This window comes from Chionomys nivalis, chromosome 19, assembly GCF_950005125.1.
Source record: "Chionomys nivalis chromosome 19, mChiNiv1.1, whole genome shotgun sequence".
NCBI classification, from domain to species: Eukaryota; Metazoa; Chordata; class Mammalia; order Rodentia; family Cricetidae; genus Chionomys; species Chionomys nivalis.
Genome location: NC_080104.1, coordinates 39,601,204 through 39,628,773, shown reverse-complemented (window position 1 = coordinate 39,628,773; position 27,570 = coordinate 39,601,204). Strand labels below are relative to the sequence as shown.

The window sequence follows — 27,570 nt, the reverse complement described above, 5'->3', positions numbered from 1 at the left end:
TAGCCTAGAGTCTGTCTATTCCAGCGGTTCTTAACCTTCTCAGTGCTGCGACTCTTTAATAGTTCCTCATATTGTGGTGGCCCCCAAAATTATTTTGTTGCTACTTCATCACTGTAATTTTGTTACTGCTATGAATCATAATGTAAATATCTGGTATGGAGGAGATCTGATATTTGACCCCAAAGCGGTTGTCACCCACAAATTGAAAAAGAATAGACTATTTTTTTGTTTGTTTTTTGTTGTTGTTGTTTTTGAGACAGGGTTTCTCTGTATAGCTTTGGAGCCTGTCCTGGAACTAGTTCTTGCAGCCCAGGCTGGCCTTGAACTCACAAGATCTGCCTGCCTCTGCCTCCCTAGTGTTGGGATTAAAGGTGTGCAGCACTGCCACCTATGGACTCTATTCTTTGGGGTGTGCCATTCCCCATGCTGTCTGCTGGAACTACTGTCATCCTCTGAGATGCAATGGAGATGAAGGCATCTGGACCACCTGATGCTGATGCAGTATGTCTTTCAGGTACACTTCCAGGAGATCATGGCCCACGTGGGGGACTGCAAGTGGATGTCCTGGCTCCCGGTGCTGGTGGTAAGTTGATCTGAGTGCCTCTCCCACTGCACACTTACTTCAGCCCCTGCAGAGCAAGGGGTATTCCCTCAGGCCAGAATCTTCCCTAGCTGTCCCACCTGAACTGCCCTGAGCCTCCTACCCCTCGGCTTCAGAGCTCCTCCAGCCTCCTCCACCCAGCTGTCAGAATGAGGCTGAGGGAATAAGGATGATGGTACCCCTAGTTCTAATTGGATCATTTTCCTTGCACTTGCTTCACGGGACTTGTAGATAGAAATGTCTCTCCGTGCCAAGAAGTGACGTGTTAGCCTGTGTGATGGCCCACAGCTAAAAAAAAAAAGATCAGAAAGTTCCTGCCCTCTTGAGTCCTGCCTGGCAGTGGGGATTGAGACGCCATGAGACCAAAGGACCAGCCCCTGTAGCACCTAGAGATCTAGACATTCAAGAGAAGGGGTGCCTCCTTCATGACCTTAAGAGAATCCAAGGCTTTTCTTGGATGTGGGAAGAGGATGAATTTGGACAGCAGGATCAGAAGTAAGCCATTGTAAGGATGGCAGTGGATGGGGGTGGAGACAGGAGTGGCCAATGTCGGGCTCTCTGGGGACTGTTCCTACATAACAACTGCGTCTGGAGGAGGTGTGGAGGCCAAACACCTTTTCTGTGGCAGGTGTCCCTGATGTGCTCAGCCAAGGCAGAGGACTCCAACTGTGGCGAGAATGAATATCACAACCAGACTACCGGGCTGTGTCACCAATGTCCTCCCTGCAGACCGGGAGAGGAGCCCTACATGGTAAGAACCAGTGTGATGAAGGTTTCTCTCCCACCCACCAGTTCCTGAGGCTTAATATTAATTATAAATGTTTGGTTGATGGCTCGGGCTTATTACTAGGTAGCTTTTTCATCTAAATTAACCCATTTCTAGTCATCTAAGTATTGCCATGTGGCTGTGGCGTGACTGTCTGCTGGCATGTTGTTCCCTGGGCAGCTGGATGGCATGTCCCAACTCCGCCCTTCTCCTGTATCTCTGCTTAGATTTCCCACCTGGCTCTATCCTGCCTTGTCATAGGCCAAAACAGCTTTATCAACCAATGAGAGGAACACATATTCACAGCGTTTAGAAAGACATCCCACAGCAGACCAGCCTATGTCCCTGAGCTCTCAGGAGGTAGGGGTGTACTCACAGAACCATCCTCTCCTCCTAAACTGTCACTGAGGTCACCAAGGTAAATTCACCAGGGTTGAATGGTATGAGCTGCAGAGCCCAGTGTACCCTCCAGCATATTTATCAGGAACTCTGAATTCTTTTTTTTTTTTTTTTTTTTTTTTTTTGGTGGGGGCTGGGTTTCAAGACAGGGTTTCTCTGAGTAATAGCCCTAGCTGTCCTGGAACTCACTCTGTAAACCAGGTTGGCCTCAAAGTCACAGAGATCCGCCTGCCTCTGCCTTCCAAGTGCTGGGATTAAAGGTGTGAACCACCACCACCTGACTCTAAATTCTTAGAAAAAAAAAGTGTCCTGTCCTCCCCTGTTGGGCTGATCATCTGAATTGGAAGCAGACAGAAATGCTCTCCGGGAATAGCACATCCATTCTGAGTTCTGGGTTCCCATTCTGTGGAACAGCTAAGCTCGCATGCTCTTTGAAACACCAGAGAAACATCAGGGGCAGCAGCATCTGGAGTTCTAGCAGAGTTCTGAGAAAACTCAGGCTTCCGGGTTTGTCCTTTAGTGAAGGACACTCTGGGAAGCCACTGGACCTCTTTAAAGGACCTCATCTGAGGCTGGACACTGTCACTAAGCCATCAGAAGGTGGACAGGAGCAAGCTTAGAGAAAGACCCGAGGAAGATAGGGCCTTACAATTACTGTAGGATGGGCAGCCAAGGCTGGACACTGCCAGCATGTCACTGTGCCGGCCTCTGTAGTCACGTGTATTCTCATATCCTCTGCCTCCCCGGCCAGTCCTGTGGATATGGCACCAAAGACGACGACTACGGCTGTGTGCCTTGCCCTGCAGAGAAGTTTTCCAAAGGAGGTTACCAGATATGCAGGCGCCACAAGGACTGTGAGGGCTTCTTCCGGGCCACGGTGCTGACACCGGGGGACATGGAAAATGATGCTGAGTGTGGCCCGTGTCTCCCTGGGTAAGTGTGCTGCTGGGCTGACCTCTGAATTGGAAGGAGCAAAGGTCCTGTGAGCAGAACCCCACAGGCACAACAGGCCTTCCCAAAGTGTCACACCCACCCTTTGTCACCTGGGGGTGATAAATTAGTGAGTCCTGTCACTGCTCACGGACAGGCAGCCTTCAGGTGCTGTATTTGTGACGGATAAGAAGGCATCATTGTAGGACAGCCTGACTGCCTATGTAAAACAAAGCAGCCAAACACAATGAAACAGTACATAGGACGCATTTTGGAGGGGGAAAAAAATCTAATCTTCCCAGGAAGGTACTGGTTGTGGCATTCTGGGAAGCCCTCTAACATCTGCGCTTTCCACACCGTGGTGGCACATAGGTCTTCCCCCTCCAAAAGCCGAGTGAGACTCCAACTGGTCCAACAGACAAAAAGCTAAGAAATCTTTCTGTTTTCCTGATAAAATGCATTAGCAAATTCTGCCCAGAATCAGAAAATTCCTATCTGGACACCAAATCAAGTCTAAGCCACAGCTGTTGCTGTTGCCTCCCCCTAGTGGCCACAAAACCTCACGTTTTGCAAGACTGCAGAAGGAGAGGAAAAGCATGGTGGGACAGGTGGGGGAGGGGGTGGAAGTGGTGGTGATACAGGTGTGGGTGGAGGAGGTGACAGAGATGGTGGTCGTGACGGTGATGGTGCCGATGGCCATGATGTAGCAGGTCTGGGGTGGAGTGGGGGAGTCCAGGTAATGCCAGAGGTGAGCAGTACCTTATGAGAAGGAGGTACAGAAACGTCAGAAAGACACCTCCAGCATAAACATCAGTGAGCTGTGAATTCGCTCTTCATCGCCCCCCCCCCCCACACACACACAGAGTTCAGTTTTATTGTAGAAGCAATTCTTTCACAGTTCCCATCCCCAGCTGTCCCTCTGCTGGTGACAGACTCCTACCCCAGTTTCCCAGGGTTCTGTCTTCAGCTTCGGGCCACCTCCTGAGCCACAGACTCAGGTATCCAAATATTTGCTAGGTAATCCAATGCTCCGGTCCCTCACACAAAGTGTGAATCTATGAGACAGTAGAACCTCGTCATGCAACCTTATCCTTCGACATGCAGAAAGCAGAGGGGTAGAAATGGGGAGGGGAGGAGACGATTCCCTTTCAAAAGATGAGGGGAAAGTAAACTTTCTGCTCGCATAGTTGTTCCAGCTACTGTGTTGTGGAACTCCCCCCAAAAGGAACAACATCATTAGAACCAGAATAGCTGTATGCCCACATAACTGTATAGGCACCATTGAGGGGACTGGTTGGTGTAGACCCTGGGTTTGCCCCTGAGTGAGGGAAACTCAGTGAGATCTGATGGTAGACAGAATTAGTCTCTAATAGCTTACACAATTCTTAGAATTTCATTTTGATTGATTCATTTATTAATTGGCTTCAGTTTTTTTTTTCTTGGTTCAAAAGTGTGGTATACAAACGCAGAGTGTCTGGGGGGTCCACTGTGTCAGGCACACACATCCCATCCCACTTCCCTAGGAGGGAAAGGACCTTCTGTGCAAACCCTGTCTACAGCCATGTAAAAGCTGCATTACTTATATTTGTATTATTTATTTTCCCTGAAAGCAGCAAGCATCTGGTCCTTTGGTTCCCATGTCCTCAGTGAGGAGCTCCTGCCAGATGCGGAGACGCTAGAGGCAGGTAGAGCCAGATAGAGGTGTTCTAACAACCAGTGCTGAAGACTTGGCCCTTCAGCTTTTAACGACTGACGCTGGTCCCCATTCAGACTGCCAAGTCAGGGAAGGACACGACAGGACTCAGTGTCAGCAGCATCCTTTTGATAGCAGCAAGAGAGATGGCTGAGCAGTGATGAGCCTGGAACCTAGGGAACAAGAATACGGAGAGCAGGGGGAACTAGGGCAGAGGCACTGGGGACGGCAAGAGTCTAAGTGCTGCCCAGCAGCTAGATGGAGGCACAGGACGGAACGGACTCATTGGTATCTGCCCCCCTGTGCGGACAGAAGCAGCGTACAGGAGGAAGAGGCATTTGGTGGGGATGGACAGACAGGTGGAGGTCGGATGTGTAGAACCCGGTGCTGCAGGACATCCAGACCAAACTCTCCCTGGTGGGCGGATGGAGAGGTGGAACACTCCAGGGAAGTGCTGAGCATCGCTTGGGCTGTGCATATGGCATCCCCAAGGCAGGCGGCTTCAGAGTGCAGGGAGGATGGGTCCGTGTGAGGTGAAGCTCCCTGACCAGACACCTGGCTCTCAGGTGACTAGAGGAGAGTCTTGTGACAGTGCCAGAATCAGTGCTCCATGCAAGCGGTTGCTCTGTCCCATGTGACTGTATGCAGCCAGCATCACTGCCCGTTAGAGCCACGAAGAAGAGGCTTTCTAGCTAAAAGAGACACGCCTGGCACCGTGCTGTGGCTGCACTGCTCAAAGGCAGATGCCAGCCGGCACTGGAGATCTGACTTGAGAGCCATGAAGACCATTTGCCTGCTCCCAATATTCAGCAGAAAGTATCCAATCTCCAAGGACATTTGATAATAGTTGTGAGCCGCTGCCTCTAGAAGACTTCAGGCAGATGCCTGTTATGTAGACTGGGGTGGGGTTGCATGGGTTCCAGAAGCGTGTTTCGGGCTCTGAAGTCTTGAGTACTTCTCTCTCTGTTCCACAGAACAGTAACTTTACCTTCACCATTGAGGCTAGAGCACCCGGTAAGTGAGGGAGGGGCCCATGTCCACACCATCTCAGTGTGCTGCACAAATGTGGATATTGGCTCATCAGTTCCCTCTTCGGCTTGCAGTGAGATCTATCTGCCAAGTCAGTCATTCCTGACCCTGGAGTCACTGAACAGAAAGCCTCCACTTTACCCCTAGTCCCCAAGGCCCTACTTCCCCTTCTCTCTAGATCTCAATCCACAGGGACAGGCCCCACTTCCTGTTGCATGCCCTAAACTTCCAGAACAAAATGAGGCTCTCATACTGTCACAGAGGACTATGGGGCCTTTTGGCAGGCTGGACCGGTTAGCTCCATGAACCCCTGTGGTTGTGAGCCAGGATGTAGATTTACCTGGTGTTTGTCTTTTTAAGGCTGCGGGTTGGCCCTCTCCCCTCCCTGTGGTTTGGCAGGTGCTGGCTGCCACTCTTCAGTTCTGCACACACATGTGGCCCAGACGCTCGCCGAACAATAGCAGCTCATGGGGCTTTCCTGTTGGGAAAGGTCTGTGTGGGAGACGAGAGGTGGCAAGGACGAGGCAGGAGGGAAGGGGTTAGATTTCATAACCTCCCTCACTTTGCCATCCCCTGCCCGTGGGTAGCTCCCGCAGCCAGCTCTACACCAACCACTGCCTTTCCACAGGAGGCTTAGTGCAGCCCACGGGCTGGGCAGGCTGGAGGCAGGACTCGTAGAGCATAGATAGCTGCAGGTCATGGCATCTCATGACCCAGAGCCTCCGCCTCAAGCCTCGGTCCCAGGAAAGGGGAATCTGCTGGGAGAAGCAATCAGAAGAGGACAGTCTGAATAGAAGATTCTTGAATCCTTGTTTCAACTGAATTTTGCCCCGAGCTAGACAACTTGGGCCAGGAAGAACAGAAGATAGAAGTAGGGAATATTGATTGAGGTTGTCCCCAGCTGACAAAGGCTCAACTTAGCATGTTTCTCCCTTATGATGCTCCTAGTCATTAAAGAGAAACATCACTTCAATTCGGATTAACTCAGTTAATGGTGAGCCCCCCCCCACCCCCATGCGTCACTGCCTTTCCTTTCCAGAGCGCTGCATGAGACGAGCTTTATTACAAAGTGGGCTTTGTGCTAGATGCTGCAGCCCAGTCATAGGCAAAACGTGTGTGTTCTGAGCACGCTGCGAGCAGCTCCGCCAGCTAGTGTGGGGCTGGGTGTCCTGAACACATTTTCTATTTAGCAGTTTCTCTCACAATGAGCTTATCAGAACACAACCTCACGGTAACTCCGAGAGCATTTGTAGAGAAAGATCAAAATATGGATCAAAGAGTAAGGGCTTGCATCTTGGCAGAAAGATGTGTCAAGAGACAGTAACTGGGCCACACATGCCTGAATGAACACTTTACTCCAGACAGAAGAAGTTGTCAGAGGGCAGAAGAGAGGCTAGCATCCTCCGCTCTTGTTTAGCCGTATGCAGAACTACAGGTACAAACTTTGAGGTTGGTTTAGGTTAGTCCTGAAAGAAAAGCCTAACATTTAAAAATGGTCTCTGGGGCTGGAAGGATGGCTCTGTCAGTGCCTGCTGAATAGGCATGAAGATCTGAATTTAGATCGCCAACATCCACAGAAAAGTCAGAAGCAGCGACATGATCGCAGAGCCAGGAGGGCCCCTGGGTCTCCAACTAGCCAGTCTGCCTAGTTGGATCAGTGAGCTCCAGGCTCAGTGAGAGACCCTATCTTTACCAATAAGGCAGAGAGCAAAGCAGCTAAGGTACCAGACATTGACCTCTGGTCTCCATTTGCGCACACAAGGAAGAGTGCTCCACATGCAAACGTGCACATACACCCAGGAACACATGCATAACAAGACACACGCTAAATATTCTTACAGCTCTACATGCTAGAACAAGGCGACTTCTTATCCGAAGGCATTTGAAACATGTGCCGGGTGGGCCATGCAGCTCCTAAGGAGTTTCTGAGAACCAATCTATCTTTAAAATGTTTATCGGTGGCCTTGAGCTATGACTCAGCAGTTAGGAGCGCCGGCTGCCCTTCCAAAGGAGCTGGATTTGACTCCCAGTACCTCCATGGCAAACTGTCCGCAACTCCAGTTTTGGAGAATAGGACACCTTCTTCTGACCTCCAGCGACAGCAGGCATCCACACGATACACATCAAAACGTGCAAACCAAAGACTCATACATGTAAGATGAAAACAAATAGTAATTTTTTTCTTTTACAGTTTTTTAGGCCTGCCCCTTCATTAAGTTACTTTGTAAGGCTTAGTCAAGCGTACAGTCAGGGCCCGGGCAGGAGTGTGGAGCTGGAAACAGGAGCCCCTGGGAGAATCAGAGAGAGACACTCAGATGGGAGGTGTCAGCCTACCTGCATCCAAAGAAAGTCCACCTCACCACAGATGGGAACCCCAGACAGGCCCAGCCAGCAGCCCCCTCCCTGCTAAACCCAGGTCTTCAATGCGTAACAGGTCCTAAAAGCCCCTGTGGTCCCTACCCCTTCTATGTGTGTGACTTTGGAGCTTTACCTGTGATGGAGCCCGACATCCAAACATAACCGGAACAGACAAGTCTGTGGCTCTGCCACTTTAAAAGGGAGATGGGTGACACCCCCAAATACCTTTGGAGCTTTTCTCCAGTTCAGTACTTGGAACTACAGAGCAGAATATAATGCCACTCATTACCTCGTCTGGCCACTATTTGTCAACAATCATCCTCCTTTCGTCCCTGACAAGAGGTTTACCCTCATTGGCCTCCGGCACCCGGTCTTAGCAGGACAGGAGAAGAAACGGTGTGGCCTGGGAGCCAGATGTTAGACCGCTGAAAACAGAGCTGACCGGAGTGCCTTGAGGCCACCTGCCCCTGCGGAGTGATTAATAATCACATTCCACCACTGGTCCCTGTGTAGCTAGCTCCTTGCTTCACTGACAAAGATGGCTTCTAAGGAGACCAGAGGGTGCTTTGGGGAGCTATTTCCAGAAGGCTTGACAGTTAAACTGTTGTGGCTTCTCCGAAGGGTGTTTTTGAGATTGGTTAATTAATGTTTACAAGATACACAGGGATCTGAAGATAAAAGGTGTTGAGGAAGGGCAAGCAATCACAACCCTGATGTTACTGGTAATGGTCCAAGCTCAGGCGGGCTGGGGTCCAGAGTCTCCCAGCCCGCCCTCAGGCCCCATCTGCACCACCCACAGTCATCAGGGGGGCTAATAAGAAAGAGTTGGGAAACAGCTGCAGGTGGATCCACCAGCAGAGAGGGCTTTTCATCTTGGGGTTCTCAGAAAAGGAAGCAATGCAGCCTGCACACAGGCTCCCTTTATTTCATTAGACTCCCCACAGTGTGGTCAATGGCCTCATGATCCCCCATCCCCCACACAATGTTCATTTATGATAATGGCTCACACCAAGAAATGAGCCAAAACGGCAAAGAATTCCCCTCCCAGGCCATTCCCCTCCCATGCTGCTACTGGGAGGGGATTGGCTACTGCTGAGGGCCGGATCCTTTAAAGGGCGGAGCATAGGTAGTAGCAGGAGCATTGCTTGGGTGGAAAAGGGCTTGAGGTAGCTCACTGAGTGAGTCACCCTTTACTCTGAATGTGACCACAGACAAACGCAATAGTTACACAGGTGTCTTTAGCCCGGGGCCATTAATGGTATCAGGACCTGGTTCCTCCCTGGGTCATCTTCAAGGCCACCGGCACTGACCTGTGTGACCCCTCTAGTTGTTTCCTGTCTCTGGCACTGTCACCCACGCAGGCAGTTGAGGGGTCCCAAGGGCCCCAGGGACAAGCAGGCATTTTGCCAGCAGCCCCATCAGGCTCTGGGTTCTGAGAGGGGAGAGGGACTGGGAGCTCACCAGTGCCCCCAGGTGGTGGCACACAGGCACTGCTGCTGAAAGCTTTTATGGGAGGAACTAATTACACTCACACACTCACACACACACACACACACACACACACACACACACAACAGACCCCTCAGGAAAGGAACAAAGAGAGGAAGCCATGTGAAGTTAGGCCCAAAATCATCCCAGTACTGGAAAAAGACTACTTCAGGACATGCTAAACATCCCCCCAAGAAACTCAGGGAGGGCTGTTGGCCTCTCAGGCCCTCAGTTCCCACCAAGGTACCTTCAGCCATGGCCTGGTGACATCCAGGTTGTGTCTGTGCGGTTCCTCTCACACAAACGCCTTTACTCTGTCTCCTCAGCTACTACATGCTGGAAAACAGACCGAGGAACATCTACGGCATGGTGTGCTACTCCTGCCTCTTGGCCCCTCCCAACACCAAGGAATGTGAGTGTTCCCCCCTTTCACAGAGCCACTGTCTCATTGAAACGCATTAGCGATGGTCTCACGGTGCCCCAAATGTGTATGGGTTGCATCATAAAATGAAAGAAGTCAACGTTCTTCCCCTTGGAGCGGTCTTACCAAGAGCAAGCCTGGATCAGAATTCTGCTTCTCTCCCTATGTCTTCCATCATCTTCGGTCGGTCTGTTGTGTGAGTTTGAGTCTGTGCCTGCCCAAAGGCTGTCTTGCGAATGTCTGCCCCGTGCCTATGTGTGTGATTGTCTGTGTCCCTAACAAAGGTCTTTGCTCTCTCTTGTTCTTGCGAATGTCTGCCCCGTGCCTATGTGTGTGACTGTCTGTGTCCCTAACAAAGGGCTTTGCTCTCTCTTGTATTGAACAGCACAGAAAATGGGAAGGGATCCACATGGGGATGGGATGAGGGAAACAGGACAGAAATCCTTGACAGGGCTTTACAAAGGGTGATGTCACTGACTCCCAGTGCTCCCAGTGACCCCGACTGTCCCACATAACACACGCTCCTGCAAATGTCACTGCACACAGACTCATCAGCCTAACCCATGCGGTGGCCAGCATTGATGGTGGATATGTTTTATAAGGTTGTTCTCAGCCTGTTTGTGGTTTTCCGCATTTATTACCACACCATACATAAACACACGTACATTACTCTTGGGGGCGGGGCGTGAAAGGATACAAAATTGAAGATTACCGCTGTGCACTGTCTTAGGTTGTAAATGTTGACCACACGGGAAGTCCAAGACATAGTAAGGACATGTAAAGTTGTTACATTGTTCTCTTTAAAGCTAAAACAGGCCGAGCACACAGTAGGATCACAGTCTTATGTCCTGAGTGACCTCGTGGGATATTATTAACTCCAACTGTCAGGTCCTGCACAAGTTCCCATCTCTGAGAATGTTAAAAAATAATTCTAACAGTCTGTAATGGTAAAAGTAAAACACTACAGGTCTCCGAGTGGCGGCGGGCAGTGGGTCCTGAGACCACAGCAGCCCACGAAGGCAGCCAGTCCCAGGCAGGGAGCCACGTGGCAGGTGACAGACAGACAGACAGACAGACAGGCATACCATGCAGAGTGAGGTTGGATATTTATTTAGTGGGTGAGGGAAGGGGAGAGGGAAGAAGGGAGAAGAGCAGAGAGACAGAGAAAGAGGGGGGAGAGAGAGAGAGAGAGAGAGAGAGAGAGAGAGAGAGAGAGAGAGAGAAGGGGGAGGAGCCACGGCAGCAGCTACCTCTTTGAAAGAGAGATGGAAAAGGAAGGGGCTCAGACTAGAAGGCCTGCCTCAGTGGTGGGGGGAGGGGAGTGGGCGGGGCTTGTCTCTTAAAGGGACAGGACAGACCATTACACAGTTCATCACCACAGGGCCCCATTTGCCCGGCACTGAGGTCCTTTACTACTGGTGTAGAATGAAGCCAGGCTAACAACCACCCAGCTCAGGGGCTAACAACCAACCAGCTCAGGGGCTAACAACCACCCAGCTCAGGGGCTAACAACCAACCAGCTCAGGGGATCTGATGCCTTCTCCTGGCCTCTGGGCACCTAACACACACACACACACACAAATTAATAAAAATAAAATTTTTCTTGAAAGACCAACACAACAAAGATATAAACAGACATTAAGGCCATCATGCAGGTCGGCCAGCAGCTCCTCTAAGGAGTCACTTGGTTGTCTCTTCTGTCATGAAGAGAGAGGTCCCAAGACCTGATCTACTGAGCTAATGTATGTGACCATTAAAAAAGCTAATGAGACTGCAGATACAAAGGTATTTGGAAAGAACTGTAAAGTGCTAGACAATTTTAAGTTCTCCTGTATATATAAAATTACACGAGGCCATGGGAAATGTAGAAATATCCGTAGGCGATCAAGAATTGAAATAGCTCCCAAAAATTACAGCTTTCAGCATTGTGAGATTATCATCCTCCATGGGCTGCTGCTTTCCTGGTCTCTTAAGGATTGCTCTTCCGTTTATGGAGAAGGGTCCCTCCCCCCACCCTTTTCAGAGCACTCGAATGTATGGTTTCTTGGATTTTGAGATACGGTCTATTAAATGTTGATATGTTCTGAAGTTGGGGCCCTTAACCTGCATCCGAACATCAACCCTACTAAAAATGTGTTTGGGGACCCCGTCATACTGGCTGGATGGAGGCTAGCCTCATTTACCCATGCTCCATAAGAAGGGAAGCTGATGCCTGGAACCCTCAGGTCACAATAGTACTTTCAGGGAGCGTGTAATAGGGACTTCCTCCTTAAAAGGTCAGGTGACAGGAAAGGAAGAGTGTCACCTCCCTTCTGGTGAGGCCAGGAGGATGCCTAGAGGCAGGGATGCTAGCCTTTGGGGGACTCAGAGGGCCAGGCCCTTCTCTGTATTCCAAGTAGTTTAGCAACTGGAATAGATTTGCATGTGTTTAAAACTGAACTTCCTATCTGTCATATGCTAATTCATTTACAAATTGGAGGAGGCCCTGGGGCTCCTGGCTGCCAGCCTGACCTGAGGTGAAGTCAGCTGCCATTGCTAATGTGTCTTTTGTCAGGCCATCTCCGTGGATTAAATGCCAGATAACTCTGCTCGGAGGTTCTCACCTGAGTGAGAGAGATCAGGACCACACTGCCTATGAGAAAAGATTCTTAGTCTGCGGAACCTGGGAGGAAAGCAGCTCCCCTTGGGGGCCTCACATAGATGCATGCCCTTCCCTAATTGCCTCGCCAGCCAGAAGAGCTAACCATGTGCATCCAACCTAGTGGAAAGCAGGCAAAGTCCCGGACTCCTCAGGGTTAAGCAACAAAACACACAGAATTTCCTTCCATCCCTTTAGACTTTAATTGCTTAACTGACAGCTAGATCCCAGGAAGGCTTCGTTGTCGGTTTCTATGCCCCAGTCTTGGCTCTGGGGCCAGTCCAGCTCCCACTGGAGTCCTTTAGAGCCAAACGCCAGGCATCTGTTTGCCCCGCCCAGAAGCTTGTCGATGACAGATGTGGTAGACTGGTCGGAGGAACACTGACTGGTCAGATTCTTCCTCAGAACTAGAACAGGCTCCACTCTGCCCTTCTCTATCCTGGCCTCAGTCTGGAGACTGTGTTACCCAGGATGCACTGTGATCGGAAAGACTACCAGTAAAGATGGCCCCCTGTAAAATTAGGAGACCCATATGCTCGGTATGGTTGTCCACAGCCCCGCCCCAGGAAAGCCAGGGATTTGGCCAAACCTCATCTTTGTTGGGATCTTGACATCCCTGGCTGGTGGCCTAGGCTGCACCCCTTCCTGAAGGGTGGATTTGCTGGGCCTTGCTGAACCAAGTTGTCATTCTTGGTACTCTGAGTCAAGGACCCTGGGGCACCTGGTGATGCAGCTACATGCCCAGGAGAGCGAGAGCGGGCAGATGGCCAGAAGCAGGACAGCCAGCCTAGCTGCAGGCCTGAATCAGCATGAGGGTCTCCTCTGTGGGAAGGACGGGGGTCAGGGTGCCCACCGCTCTCCTCACCCCGCGTGAATGAGCCCTCCTCTGGCCTTCTCAGAGAACTGGCTGCTTCTCTGAGCACTGGGCGGAGGAGTTCAACTCTTAGTGTATGAACTGCTTGAGATAGTAGCTCATGTTTCTGGGTGTGCCTCAGATGCAGGGGGTCTGGGTGGTCCCCAAACACATTTTAAGTATGACATTTGGACATAGGTTAAAGGCCCTGGCTCCAGACCCTTTCTGCCTTTGTTAGAGTATTTATCCAGCCTCATGAAGCTGTCTCTGTCCCTGCTGAGCTGAACTAAGTGGTGGCATTCACCACACAGACTTTCACACACCAGGGTGGATTAAGGCTCGCCAAGTGCTCTCATAAGCATGTCATAAGAGTGCTACTGTGTTGTTGTGACATAGACCATCAAAGGCCCTCGGGAGGTGAGAAAGTGACACACATTTACTTATGAAGTAGAATTAAATGTTCCTGTTCCGGATGGCCAAGATGCTGGGTCCCAGGTCAGTCCTGCCTCCAGGCTGACCATCATCTCCATCAAAGCATGGAGACCATGGGATTCTTGGAGTCGCTTTAGTTTCTGCTTTCTCTGCCATGTAATTGAGACAATAGCCATACACACTGGGGAGACAGAATGTGTGCATCGGATCTGGAAACACAAAACAAGATACAGCTGGCAGCCTTCCCTAAACTGGTACCCAGCAATCTCTTCCCAAGGCCTTGCAGCAAAGCCCCCTGCCCTCCCACCAGGAACATCCCACCGGGAGAGCTTCAGGCCTTGGCCTCTTTTGCCACCTGCTGCAATGGTACACTGGTAAATCCAAGTTAGACCGAAGGCACGCGAAAGCCCTTTGGTTTGTTTTCTCAGTAAACCAAGGAGCAAGATATACTTGAGCAAGGAGCTCTGTCTATAATTTCTCCCACGTTGTCCTGAGAATGCAGATATCCTGAACAGCTAAGTTGAGGGGCCTGTGCTGTAAGGACAATGGTCAGAGTTTGGAGGCAGAATCTCAGGGCTGGAGAAAGGGTGCATCCTGCTTGGCTTCCATGTGAATTCCCACCCCGAAGAAAGTGATCTCATTATCTGTACCTCCGTTTCCTCTAAGATCTGTGTCACATGATCTCTGTGAGGACAGGTGGGACTGGATGTGTGTGGGGAAATACCCTCATGGGGCTAGTGAGATAACCTACCCAGCAGAGTGAGCATCAGGCTCAGCCACATGACAGTGGCCCTGCACTTCCAACAGCTCGTCTGGGACAGAGTGGTTAGAAGGACAAGGACATAATGCAATAGAAGCACTGTGTTGTGGCAGGACCAGCCCCGTCACCTCTATCTATCTATTCATCTATTGATCAATCTATCATTTCTCTGTGTGTGTGTGTGTGTGTGTGTGTGTGTGTGTGTGTTTAATCACCTGTCAGTGGCTAAGTCCCCTGAGTTTAGTCATGATAGGGTGGTCTCTTACGGGAGGGACACCCAGGCTGTGGCTTAGAGCAGTGTAGTGGATTCTGTTTGGCATACATGACTCCCTCATATGAGCCTTAGAACATAAACAGGAAACCCTGACCTCCAGGAGCATGGACCCAGTCACTTCTGTAAAGTACTATCCACACCCCACTATTCATACCACATCATGCCACATACCACTGTTCACACCAGATCATGCCACATACCACTGTTCATACCAGATCATGCCACATACCACTGTTCACACCAGAACATGCCACATAACACTATTCACACCAGAACGTGCCAGACATGCCACATGGTGCTGTTCGCACCAGAACATGCCACATACCACTACATACACCAGAACATGCCACATAGCACCGAGGACCTGGTAAGAGGCAGGGTCTTCCAAAGCAGGCCTGAGTAGAAGCAAAGATAGTGTTCCCAGCAAACCAGTCCTCTCCCTTCGAGCAGCTGGTGAGGAACCAATGACCCCACCCATGGCTCAAGGATCCACTGCCAGGGTTGTGGGGCACCTCCTTGACAACCCTAAGAACCAAATCACTCTTTAAAATCCAAACTGTTTACACTCTGTAGAGGATGCCAGGTAGCCTCTAATGCATACTGGCACTTTTATAAATTGTGTGGATTAACAACTTCAAAGGCCCGTATATACCATCATCTCTTTGAACAGAGCTATAACCCCACTAAGCCTTGCGCTTACAGCTCCCTAAGTCCCCGAGGAAGGTGAGCTGAGCTCCTGCAGCCAGCCTGGGAAATCACGGTGAACTAGGCACATCCGTCCCTACCGTCTTGTCTACTCATAGACCTCGAGTGAAAATCTCTGCCCGTTATCTGGAACATCCGTTTTTACCAGCTTTTATCAGACATTTCACCTTGCTCGTTTCAAAGCCAGGGTCCCATGGAAGCAACCATTCTTCCACATTTGACTAGCCAAAGAGATTGATATGGAGGAGCAAATGCCCGATTGAGGGGAGCAGGGTAGGGTGGGATATTCCTAGCTGTAAAACATTTTGAGAGTGCAGAGTCAATCCTCATGAGACCAGAGTACAGCCTGATACGGGAGAATATGCGTACAGGGGTCCTAGCATGCTGCTCGGGGGGACTTGCACCATGGCCTTGCCTCCCTGATGGGCAATGCAGATGCTAAAGCATCTTCTAGGCCCCGCCCCCAAGTACCTTGTAAGTGGGGATAGTTTATAGAGCCAGGATGATGATGATGGTATACAGTAAAGAGCAGCAATCACCAAGGTCTCTGTGGCTCTCTCTCCCTCTCCGTGAGTTTTGCCCAAACACACATCACACACGGCTTATTCAACATGATACAGTGTGTTCCTAAGATTAACGTCTATAATTCTGCTATGTGTTTTTCAAGGATTTGGGATGATAGAGAGTGGGTGTTTGTTTCCTCTGGGGATTTTTTCCAACCACTCTCAGGAAAGAACAGCATCCCGAAGTGGTTGCCAGTGTCCTGCATTTGCCCCCCTAGGCCTGCAGGTACCCTCCTGCCCATTAGCAAGCCACACTCACTGCGGCTTCTAGGGGTTCCTTTGGGGCCTGCGCTGCCCCAGCGCTCTCTATGACGGTGATATGTCACGATGCCGAGGGACTTGAGCAGACCTGTGTGAGGTCGGCCTGGAAGCCTAGGGATGTTCACGACTAGGGTTTACTCTGCTTTCCTCAGGCCTCCCTCACCTAGAAGGCAGAAGGCACTGAATTGAGGGCAAAAGAGACCAAATAAGAAGCAGGTTGTTGTTTTTTGTTACTGCTGTGCTCAGAGCAGGTCCTACTGAATTTGATTTCAGCTGTTCTCCACAGAGTACATTTCTTTTGCCTGCCTGAAACAGAGCCGTCACTCAGAACATCCGAACCACGCACCCATGCATTCAGTTGCTCTGGGTCCCTTTGGCTCTCTCTTTGCTGAAAGAGCAGCTCCACTCTCTTGCCAGTTCTGACCCTGAGAAGCCTGTCATCAGGCTGTGGGGTGCAGCCCTTCAGGACCTGCAAAGCCTGTGGGCCTGGCTGAATCTGTGTAATCCTGCTCCTTCTGTACACATAGGCCCCAGGGTCTGCTGCAGGATCCCAGAGGGAAGTATCTGCCTCCCTGAAGAATCTGGAAGTTCCCTGAGGTCCATCACATAGGAAGGGTAGGGCAGAGGCCATGAGTACCCGAAGGGTTCACTTGAAGGGTGGCTGCAGGTGTTTGGCTCCAGTCCCTGGCTTAGAGGTCTACCTTCTTGCCATACCTCATCCCCACTTCCCCCTTCTCAGATGCACTCAGCACAGCATCCTTTGGCTGGGGAGTTCCTGGCAGCTCCTATAGCCTGTACAATCTTGATGCTCCGCTAATGCCAACTAGAGTTCAGTTTGGGGACTGTCCAGCAAGGCATAGCTGGCCCAAGCAGGTAGCATCTGTGGCTCTGGAAGATGTCCGTAACAAGTAGCAGCCTGTACCAATGTTTGGCGATGTCATGGAACCAGCCCTCTCGGGTACAGGGGCATTTCTTAAGTCTGTACTAACCACGCTACCTCCATTGTTTCTTTCTAGACCATAGACCTGGGTGTGTTTGCACCCTGTCCCCAGCCCTGTTACTGCCTTGGTCGACAAGTTCTAGCAAGAAGGGAAAGAAGGGACAAAAAAAAAGACAAAGATTGCTCGCGTCCACAAATAAAGCCAGTGACTTTTTTTTTCTTCTTCTTCTGCCCATATATCTTAAGCTCACCTGAGCCCCTAACTAAACCATCAGATCAGTTTCTTTTCAATGTTCTATTTGCTTTAGAGAAAGGCAATTAGATTCTATTCAAAGCCGGGTCAGGACCGTCTTCCTGATGACATGTGATGGCTGTTTCCCAGCGCAGTACAAATGGCAAGACCCTGGAGCTTGCCTCTGCTGGCTGGAGCAGCTGCTAGCCTGTAAAAAACTTGGTGGGGGTCGGTGAGCAGGTGAAAGTAGCTATGTAGACAGGACCACCACTGGGGACTCACTAGCCCGTTCCTCCCTAAGAAAGATAAACTTTAATAGTATAATGTTAAGTTTGGAACCTGAAAGTCACAGAAAGGCTTCCAGTCTTCCTCCAGAAAGTTAAAGAGACATCTCACCCTCCCTGGGCAAGTGACTATCCTCCTGGCCCACACCACAGTTCTATTTCTGTCTAATGCTGAGGGCCAAGCTACCCTCTGAATACCTTCTCACCTCTCCAGTGCACAGATCCACCTCCAGACTGCCCTCGGCCCGTGATGCCCTCTGGCATGTCCACGCTGTTTGTCTTCCACCTCTCTATTTGTTGAACTAGGTACAAGGCCCAGGACAGAGGCGCCTGGCCTCTCTCCACAGGGTGTATACTCGGCTGCCTATTTCATGCTGTGTGACTGTGTTCCTGCTCCCAGGCTGGCGCAAGCCAGTGGGCAGGAGGCTTCACACACAGCAGGCCTGAGTTTCTCCCAGAACCTCTGTTAGACTGCTGCCCCTGCTTACTCCTTACAAAAATCCCACAGCAGTGTAGGCTGACCCCAGGGCACCCTGCAGGCCAATCTCTTGGCTGGCTGGGGTGGGTGGTGGAAGGATGTGACTTCAGGGAGGTTGGTGGCTTTTCAGAATCATGGGATTACTTTATGATCCTCTCCAGAACTGAGAAGCAGCAAGGACAAGAGAGAAAGACAAGAAAACATAGCTCCCTCCCCAACTCTAGGGCTGAGGGGCAAGGGTCCTGCCTCTAATACTCCTGAGCTATCTATGGTCCAATCCTGATTGTTTTTTCAATTGAAGAACTCAAGTTTGACCTAAGGAAAGTTATTTGTCAGAAAGAAAGAAAGAAAGAAAGAAAGAAAGAAAGAAAGAAAGAAAGAAAGAAAGAAAGAAAGAAAGAACAAAAAAAACACAAGGACTTGTGGTTTGTCTGGTAGCAAATCAGCTTCCATTTTTCTCCATGCTAAGTGGCAGTTTTTCTTTTCTTTGCACTGCCCCCGACCCCAGTGTTTGGATTATTGAAACTGGGTCTCTCTGTGTAGTGTAGACTGACCTGGAACGCACTCTGTGGACCAGGTTGACCTTGAATTTACAGAGATCTGCCTGCCTCTCCTGAGTGTTGGGATTAAAGGCACACACTACTCTACCCACCCTTTCATTTTGTTTTTTTTCTGTTTTGTTTTTTTCAGTTTGGTGGCATTTTTTTTTTATTGAAAAAAAAATTTTCCGCCTCCTCCCCGCCTCCCATTTCCCTCCCCCTCCTCCCCCGCCCCTCTCCCCCTCCCCCCACTCCTCTTCTCCTCCCTCTCCAGTCCCAGGAGCAGTCAGGGTTCCCTGCCCTGTGGAAAGTCCAAGGTCCTCCCCCCTCCATCCAGGTCTAGGAAGGTGAACATCCAAACTGTCTAGGATCCCACAAAGCCAGAACATGAAGTAGGATCAAAACCCCGTGCCATTGTCCTTGGCCTCTCGTCAGCTCTCTTTGTCCGCCATGTTCAGAGAGTCCGGTTTTATCCCATGCTTTTTCAGTCACAGTCCAGCTTGCCTTGGTGAGCTACAATAGATGGGCTCCCAATAGATCATTTTGTTTTTTTAGTGACACTTTTTTTTTCCTGGGGAGGAAGAGCCAAGGCTAGAGAGGAGAGCAGGGCACATCCATTCTTAAATGGGTTGGTGGAAACTATTTAAAACTCACCTCCGGTTCAGAGGGAGGTGCAGCGGTGCAGTGATTGCCTAGCTCGCATGATGCCAGCGCCACAGAGCCACCACCACTCAGGACCTTACAGAAAATCCTAGAGGAATGCACGTCAGAGTTGCGAACTCGAGTGTGCCGCTCTGCGGGCTCCTTCTGCTTCCTCCTTGGGCTTTGTTTCCCCGGATTTTTAGCAACAAGAATATATTGCTTTTATGACCAGAAAAGATATTGAAAACACATTTCTGCTCTCCCTAAATGAAAACAAAATCAATCAAGCAGTATTCCCTCCAAAATGCTTCCATAGACACGTGCTGTCTTTCACAGCATGCACAGGAAAACTGAGTGGGTGGGGCAGAGCTCTCTCAGTACTTAGCTCTCAGCAGCCTGTTCCTGAGATGGCACGGCAGCCACTGTTAGAGAAGAAACGGCCACTGTTTCAGTGTTTGTACAATTAAAATTGAACTTTGCGTGTAGTGCTGGTCTCCGTGTCCACCTCCCAGTTAGAGTGGCCCAAATGTAAAGAGATAAAATTGAAACAATAACCATGGTTTCCCTGAGTAGTGTGGAAACCTGGCATCTATAAGGCTGGCATTCCTGGTACTATATAATCATTGAGTGTGCCTAAATGTAGTCCTTTAAAATGAGCAAACATGTAAATTCAGATTACAAAACTATGGAGTCAAAGTGTCCCTAAAGATGCAGATTTTTATTTTTCCTTTGGCACTCCCAATAAACCTAAATATGATGAATTTATTGATAAATGTAGTGGAAAGTTTTTTAGTCTTAATAAAATACCTTCAAGCAATATAAAAAAAAAAAGAATAAGAAAACCCCAATGGATGGAGAGATGGCTCATAGCTAATCATGGTTAAGAGTGCTTGCTGCTCTTGCAGAGGACTGGGGTTCAGTTCCCAGCACCCACATTGGGTGGATTACAAGCACTAGTTACTCCAGCTCCAGGGGTTCCAGTGCCCTCTTTTGGTCTTCACAGGCACCTGCACACATGTGCTGCACATACAGTACACACACACACACGTACACACACATACATATATACACATACACACGCACACACATTTAAAAAATAGAATTTCTAAGATGTCAGAACACTCTTTGGGAACGTTAAACACACTAGGAAATAAAATACGTGCTCTCGGCCCCTCCCCTGCAGTACAGCCCAGAAGCCCAGGTTGGTTCACTTCACTGTGGTATCTTATTTTCCAGCCTTTGAACGTGGTACTTTGTCAGATCTCTGAGGTTTTGTGTTCTCCTTGCAGGTGTGGGAGCCACCTCTGGGGTTTCTGCTCACTCCTCCAGCACGTCTGGGGGCAGCACCTTGTCCCCCTTCCAGCATGCTCACAAAGGTGAGGAGGATGCCCAGCTGGGGGTTCTTTGAAACTCAGCTAAGAGGGGGCGAGGAGGGGTGAGGAGGGAGAGGGGATCTGTCAGCAATGAGCATGGAGCCCTCCCCGTCACTTCTCTGATATGATGGAATCGCATGTTCCCACTCAGGGCCACCTCGCATTTCCCAGCACCCGAGAAAAGCAGGCAACCACGAATAATAGGACACACACATCACACATCCCCCGTCTCCCACATCTGGCAGTGTGATGGATTTACCCGATGACATCAGGAGGCTGAACACCCTCAATGGTCTCTCAGCTCTGTACCTCCTTCAAATGATGCAGGGTACCAGATGCCTGCCACTGCCTTTCTGGGTGACAGGTCATTTGGATCCTGCTTCATGGGAACCAGGTGTCCTGTTTGGTTATTTTGGAGAGTTGGAGGAAAGTTTTGGATAGTCCACATACCAAAGCTGCAGTTAGGGAACCAAGCAAACAGCTCCGGGAGTAAGGAACAGCCAGGCAGAAGTGGAAACAGCAGGAGTTGTCGGGTCAGTTCAGCCCTGGCTTCCCTGGGGCTCTTGCTGGAACTCTGAGGACAAGATGCCAAGGAAAACCAAGCCAGGAATCCGATCTCTAGCCTGAGGAGTGGCCTTTTGCTTGGGAGCACCTAAATCTGAACTATGCTGTCTCCAGATGCTCGTTCATGGGCCTCTTGTCCTCACTGCCACCTTTCTCTCAGGATCTCAGAGTAGGAAACCCTAGGGATGGCTTCTTGATTTGCCTCCTAGTCTTCCCAGTCCAACACACGTGAGCCTGCTTGACAATGTGGGAGCAGCCTAGCAGCCAAAGCACACTTTAAGGGCCAGGTCCTTGGGCCAAGTATGATCCCTGGAAGCATTCCTATGACCGGGTCTTCTGGTGGGTGCTGAGGCTTGGGGAAGGGGCCTTCCAAGGCATTTCTCCTTCTCTCCCTGATGCAGAGCTCTCAGGCCAGGGACACCTTGCCACCGCCCTGATTATCGCCATGTCTACCATCTTCATCATGGCCGTCGCCATAGTGCTAATCATCATGTTCTATATCATGAAGACTAAGCCTTCAGCTCCAGGTGACACCCTGCGCCCTTCCCCCATCCCAACACTCTTCCACCTTCCCTGAGAGATCCAGGGGGGCTCATGCCAACCTTCTTCTCTCTCTTCGAGCAGCCTGCTGTAGCAGCCCCCCGGGAAAAAGCCCAGAAGCCCCAGCTAGCACACACGAGGAGAAAAAGGAGGCCCCAGGTTTGTACACACCGCCCATGCTGCCCCATAAACAACATCGAGCATGAAGGCAGAGTATCCCCACCTTTGTCCTCCAGCTTGACAGCCCAGCCTCTCCACCTCTGATTTCAGGGCCCTTTGCATGTTGTGTGTGGGGGGGTGGGGAGGTGCCCACTTGTTCTGTGTCCAGGTAGGGAGCTAGTCATCAGGAATGTCTACCGAAAAGGAAATAAGGGGGGAGATCCCAGTTCGGGGCCACACGCTGACTCTCATTCACCCCCAACTTCTGTTCCTACAGACAGTGTGGTGACCTTCCCTGAGAATGGCGAATTCCAGAAGTTGACGGCTACACCCACCAAGACCCCCAAGAGGTACGTAGAGCAGGGACTTGCCTATAGTCGCTGCCTGATGGAGCAGTCCCACTTTCCAGGACTCAACTACCAGCTGGGTCCTTCTAAATCCCGGAGCAGGCAGGCGAGCTGTATCAGTGAGGGGACAGGGTAGCTGGGGCCTGGCCTGGGACATGAGCGTCCCAACAGAAGGGGACAATCTAAACTAGCACGTCATTTCTGTTTCTTCACTAACTCCTGCAGCTGGGGACGGGGTAACACCTGCTCTCCGTTTGCCCACCCTCCCTACCCCCAATCTCCCAGATGCCCTGGGCCCTCCTCCATCCTTCTCCGAGGAGAGGCATGAATCCCAGGATACACACATCCTGGTCAGGTTCTCACAGCTACCCGCAATGCCTGAAATGCCTTAAAGCCAACAGCGCCTATGCCAGGCCCAATACTAGCGGCATCCCTGAGACAAACAGGTTGATGTCAGCCCCACTTCCATAACTGGACCAAAATCGCGCACTAGGGATCAAGAAAACCGGAACCAAAGTCCAGGCTGTCAACCATCTATTAAGGCCTGGTGCATACACCCTCTGGGGGAGATATTTACCTGATGACATTTTAGCACATTTACCAAACACTGGGTTATAGAACACCCTCTACCTTAAAATCGACCAAGAGGGAAGTCTTCCCTATTGTCCCCATAGTCATTCGAACTTGGTCCTGCAATTCTTCAGTGCTGGCTCCCAGCAAGGCAGTCTGAAAACCCCTTTCTGATGGACCCTGCTCTGTGGCTTTACAGACAAGTGTGGGAAGGACCACATCCACCCAATGTCAATCTTTGCAGCTAGGGCGCAGAGTTCCTAAGTGTTGCCAAGCCAATCACCCGAAGAGCAGAGTGCTGAACCCTCCCTCCTGACCCAAGACAGGATCTTCCATGACACAAGAATTCTTGCTTATCTTTTCTACTTGAGAATAAGTACTCCTCAGCCTGGACAAACTTCAGGCACCGAGGAAGCCCAGCCTAGTGCATTAACCCATTTGGAAAAACTCTAGTGCTCTCAAGACCCCCAACGCAGGCATCTCTGCACCGTAGATGGAGTTCACGGGTGTAACTACTCAAGGCCATGGAGAGGGCTTAGTTCTCACGGTGCCTTCATTCTGACTGGTTATTGTTCAGACTCTGGGAAGTTGTGGTCCCGGCCCTGTCCTGTGTGCTATACACGGTGCCAAGGCTGAGACAGGGCTCAGAGTATGGTGTGACCCATTTGGTCCCAGCTTGTCCCTTCCAGGTCTTTTTGTTCCAAAAAGTAGCACAAAGGGCGTGGTGAACAAGCAAGGATGTGCCCCATGGCTTGAGTTTCTTCTGAGGGAAAAGTTGGCAGGACTATACGTGGGGAAATATATACTCTTTGCATGTATAAATATTAAGGTTTGGCTTTAAAGACAAGGTCATGAGTCTTCTTGTCCCTACGAACAGCTTTTGGGTCTTGGAAGTGGGACTTGGGAGCTATGTGGTGATCTGTGGAAATGCCGTGAGGTAATCCATGAAGATCCCATCATGCATTTCCATTTGCTTGCCAGAGTTTGTGAAGGGGATGGGCCAGCCACCTCCCTCGTGGGCCCGCAAGCATAATGACAAAGTGACTCTATTAGATGGTTTTATAATGGCTTGTATTTTTTCCTTTTCTTTCCTTTTTCCTTTATTCTCACTCCAGGGCTGTGTTTGCATGTGGTTTTTTACTGCTAGCAGTAACACTCAGATATAATATGTGGCAAATAGAATCCCTTCTCCTAAAGGTCTTTAGCTAAACCAAGCAAGTAAGCAAAGTGCTTTGCAGGAAGAACACTGTTTTGCTTTTATTTTGAACGGTTTGGGGGCCTAAGCTCCAGCCCACAGGTGCTAGGTCCTGTGTGAGCTGAGCAGTGAGCAGGGTGCAAGCACATGAGGATGGATGCATGCGGTCACCCACCCTGCCCACCCTCTGGGCTCTCGGTAGCTCCCACAAGGCACACGTCAAGTTCAAGAGGGCTTTCCTTGATATTAAGGTTCACTTAGAACACACTCAGTAAAGCTTCACCAAGCATCCATGGTGTCAGGCAGCGTGGAGAGATGTCAGGTGCCGCCCTCGATGGTGTCTGCAGCCTCTCAGACCCCACTGCTTCTTGAGACCCCACGCAAACATCTACAGACCACACTGTACCACACTCGCTTGTCTGTCAGGGAACAGGATGTCCCTTTCTCACCTCATGCCCCCTTACCTAGAGCTCAGGAGACGCAGGAAATGCTTAAGAAACAAGACATTGTGCAATGCTCTCCATACCTGGAAAACAAGATCGGTGCAAGGCAGCTCATCTGGGCCTCAGTTTCCCAGACTCCACTAACAGGTGTCCCGCTTGTCTCCGCAGTGAGAACGATGCCTCCTCTGAGAATGAGCAGTTGCTGAGTCGCAGTGTGGACAGCGATGAGGAGCCTGCCCCGGACAAGCAGGGGTCCCCAGAGCTATGCCTGCTGTCGCTAGTTCACCTGGCCAGGGAGAAGGCTGCAGCCAGTAACAAGTCTGCTGGGGTGAGGCTCTGGCGGCTGGTCCAAGGGACATAGGTGCAGTAATTCACAGCCATCAGACAGGATCCCGCATACTGAATAAGGTCCTTAGGATGCTGTTTCTCCCAAAGGTCCCAGCTAGGACAAAGACCAAAGCAACAGATTTTTAAATATTATTTATATTGCTTATAGACAAAAAAAAAGTTTTTAAAAAATTACTGCAAATGTCAGAAAATAGGAAAAGAAAAACTTTCCAAAAATATACGGTATATTTCTAAGTAGTTACACACACACACACAAAATCTGTGTGTATTTGTGGGTTCTGAATCCATGTGTCAACTATATATAGATAAAAAGAAAACTGTGCCCGTACTAACTATGCACACTTCTTATTGTCATTAATATCTAAACCATGCAGTGCAATAACTATTTGCACAACACTTCATGTGTTAATTATTAGAAATAATTTGAAGATGATTTAAAGTGTATGAGACGATGTGAATAGGATCTATGCAAATAGACATTTTACACAGTAGTAGTCTTGAGCAACCACAGACTTTGATATCCTAAAAAGTTCTAAAAACAAGAAATGATGTTTTGTATGTAAACACATATGCATGTGTGCACGCGCGCGCGCACACACACACACAGACAGACAGACACTGACAGACACACAGACACTTCTCTTATATAGCAATAGCTCACTTGTTCAAATTGTCCTGAGGGTTTTACCACTAAAGCAAGCTACTTTGGAATGCCTGTGACACAGGGTATGCCCTCGGGCCCTGGCATATATTCCTTTTTGCGTCTGTGCCTCGGGCAGCCCAGCCAAACCATGTGGCAACATTGTTGGTAGTAGAGAAAGGTCCTGCAGGGATCCTGGATCTGGCTGGCCCTGCAGGATGCTTCACTCTAGGCACAGTGATCTCGCTAAAAGAACCTAGAGTCCATGCTGCCTGCCACAGGCCTGGTCTCTTCACCCAGGGCCACTCATTGCCCTTCTTAGCCCTGAGCTCCCTGCCCTGAAGAGAGCATTCCATAGTTCTCTTAGCCACTGGCTGCCCTGGTGACCAACTGGGGTTGTCACTGTCAACCTTCTCAACACAATGATGACAGCTCTAACACTGGTGTGCCTTTGAACCCAAGTAGCACCCCTATTGTGCACAGAGGCTATCTGCATGGCAACCCTAGGGACATTCTTCCTCTGGTATGTTTGAGCTGCTTCCACCTTGGCACAGCAGATATGCCTGTTATCATGGCCAAGCCAGTGCAAAGGGAAGACTTGAGGCTTTGCTACCGTCTTTCCCCTTTCTAAAGATCAACATTCTCTTCATTGTTCTTTATAGATTCAAAGCCGAAGGAAGAAGATATTGGATGTATATGCCAATGTGTGTGGTGTTGTTGAAGGTAAGGGCTAGAGGACCATTCTTTAATCCCAGTGCTTAAGAGGCAGAGGCAGGCGGATTTCTGTGAATTTGAGGCCAGCCTGGTCTACATAGCATTTCCAGGTCTGCTAGGGCTACATGGTGAGACTCTATCTTAAACAAGCAAGAGACGAAAAAGCCATTCAGGGTACACTTCCCTGAGATGATAGCCCCCAGTGCCAGGCCCCTGTGTGGACAACTGGGGACAGCCATCAGGCTGTGCCTGTGCCTAGAGGCTGTTTCACGAGGCACACTGGCCTGGCCTTGGAGGGCTCCTCCCTCCTTCCAGAGCAGCCACGCAAGGTCAAACTGCCTGCAGTGGGCAGGTGAGAAGCAGCAGAGTGAGAACCATAGACAGTCCAGTCTGTAATCCTCCTAGATGCTACAAAACCCAAGCCCCAAATTAACTTCTGTTCACCCTGGAAATAAACCCCTCACCGCTGATGTCAGGGGACTTTCCTGCCTCCCGCCTTGCTGGCATCCCTCCGCACACCCTGGTCTGGTTGAACTGTTTGCCTGGAGAGGGTTCTATACTGCCTGCCATTCCTGTCCCATGTGGGAGAAGTGCAGGCCCTGAGCTGGGGCAGGCTGGTTAGATGTTCTCTTTGGCCAGAAGTAACCACTGAGCAGAAATTCCAGGGCCAAGAATTCTTCTTGGCTGCCTTCAGAAACATGGCAAGGCTCCATAAGTACATGCCTGTTCAGCCTACTTAATCAAGCTTGGCATGGTGGGTGCTGTTGGCTGCCCAGAAGAATATGGTCCGGGAGTTACATTCCAGTACCCCCGAAGCTCTTGTCTGTTCCAAAGAATGTCTTAGTTTTGAAACACCAAACCCATGGGACTGTGACTTTTGGATTGATTTAGAGCTTCAACCATAAGAAGAGCCCTCCAGTGGGTCCTGCGGGGTGGAATCTTCAAGCCTGTGCCCTCAGGTGCTCCTTGGCAGCCTGGGCACGAGTCCTTCTTAATGTCACAGTAATAAGACACAGCCAAGACTGAGGCCCTCGGGCCAGCGTGGCTTGGCTTCCCAGACCATTGGAATCACATGAAGACCTTAATACTCACTACCTCTGCCTCTCGAGCCACCAGGCCTTCCCCAAGATCCCAATATCTTGGGTTAATATGGGGTGAACCCCAGACTCCAAAGTCCTCCACTTGTTTTAAAGGTTTTCATTGTGGTATTTTTCCTCTCCACCCTCCACCACCACCACCACCTCCCCGCCCCCGCCGAGACAGAGCTTCTCTGTGTAACAGCAGTGGCTGTCCTAGAACTCAGAGATCTGCCTGTTTCTGCTTCCTGGCTGCTGGGATTAAAGGCATGTGCCGCCACACCCGGCTTGTGGTGTTCTTACCATTTGGTGCTA

The 27,570-nt window shown here is 50.2% G+C and overlaps 1 protein-coding gene across 1 annotated transcript in view; it reads left to right on the top strand.

The window, feature by feature from the left end:
* Nucleotides 1-532: 532 nt before the first annotated feature.
* The window catches only part of Edar (ectodysplasin A receptor), a 28,513-nt gene continuing 1,475 nt past the window's right edge, over nt 533-27,570 (top strand). Inside the window, exons 1-10 of the mRNA XM_057751933.1 lie at nt 533-583; nt 1,230-1,352; nt 2,518-2,699; nt 9,591-9,676; nt 20,576-20,662; nt 21,625-21,750; nt 21,848-21,922; nt 22,200-22,272; nt 24,646-24,805; nt 26,128-26,188. Coding sequence (XP_057607916.1) covers nt 533-583; nt 1,230-1,352; nt 2,518-2,699; nt 9,591-9,676; nt 20,576-20,662; nt 21,625-21,750; nt 21,848-21,922; nt 22,200-22,272; nt 24,646-24,805; nt 26,128-26,188 — 1,024 coding nt within the window. The remainder of the gene's footprint in view (nt 584-1,229; nt 1,353-2,517; nt 2,700-9,590; nt 9,677-20,575; nt 20,663-21,624; nt 21,751-21,847; nt 21,923-22,199; nt 22,273-24,645; nt 24,806-26,127; nt 26,189-27,570) is intronic.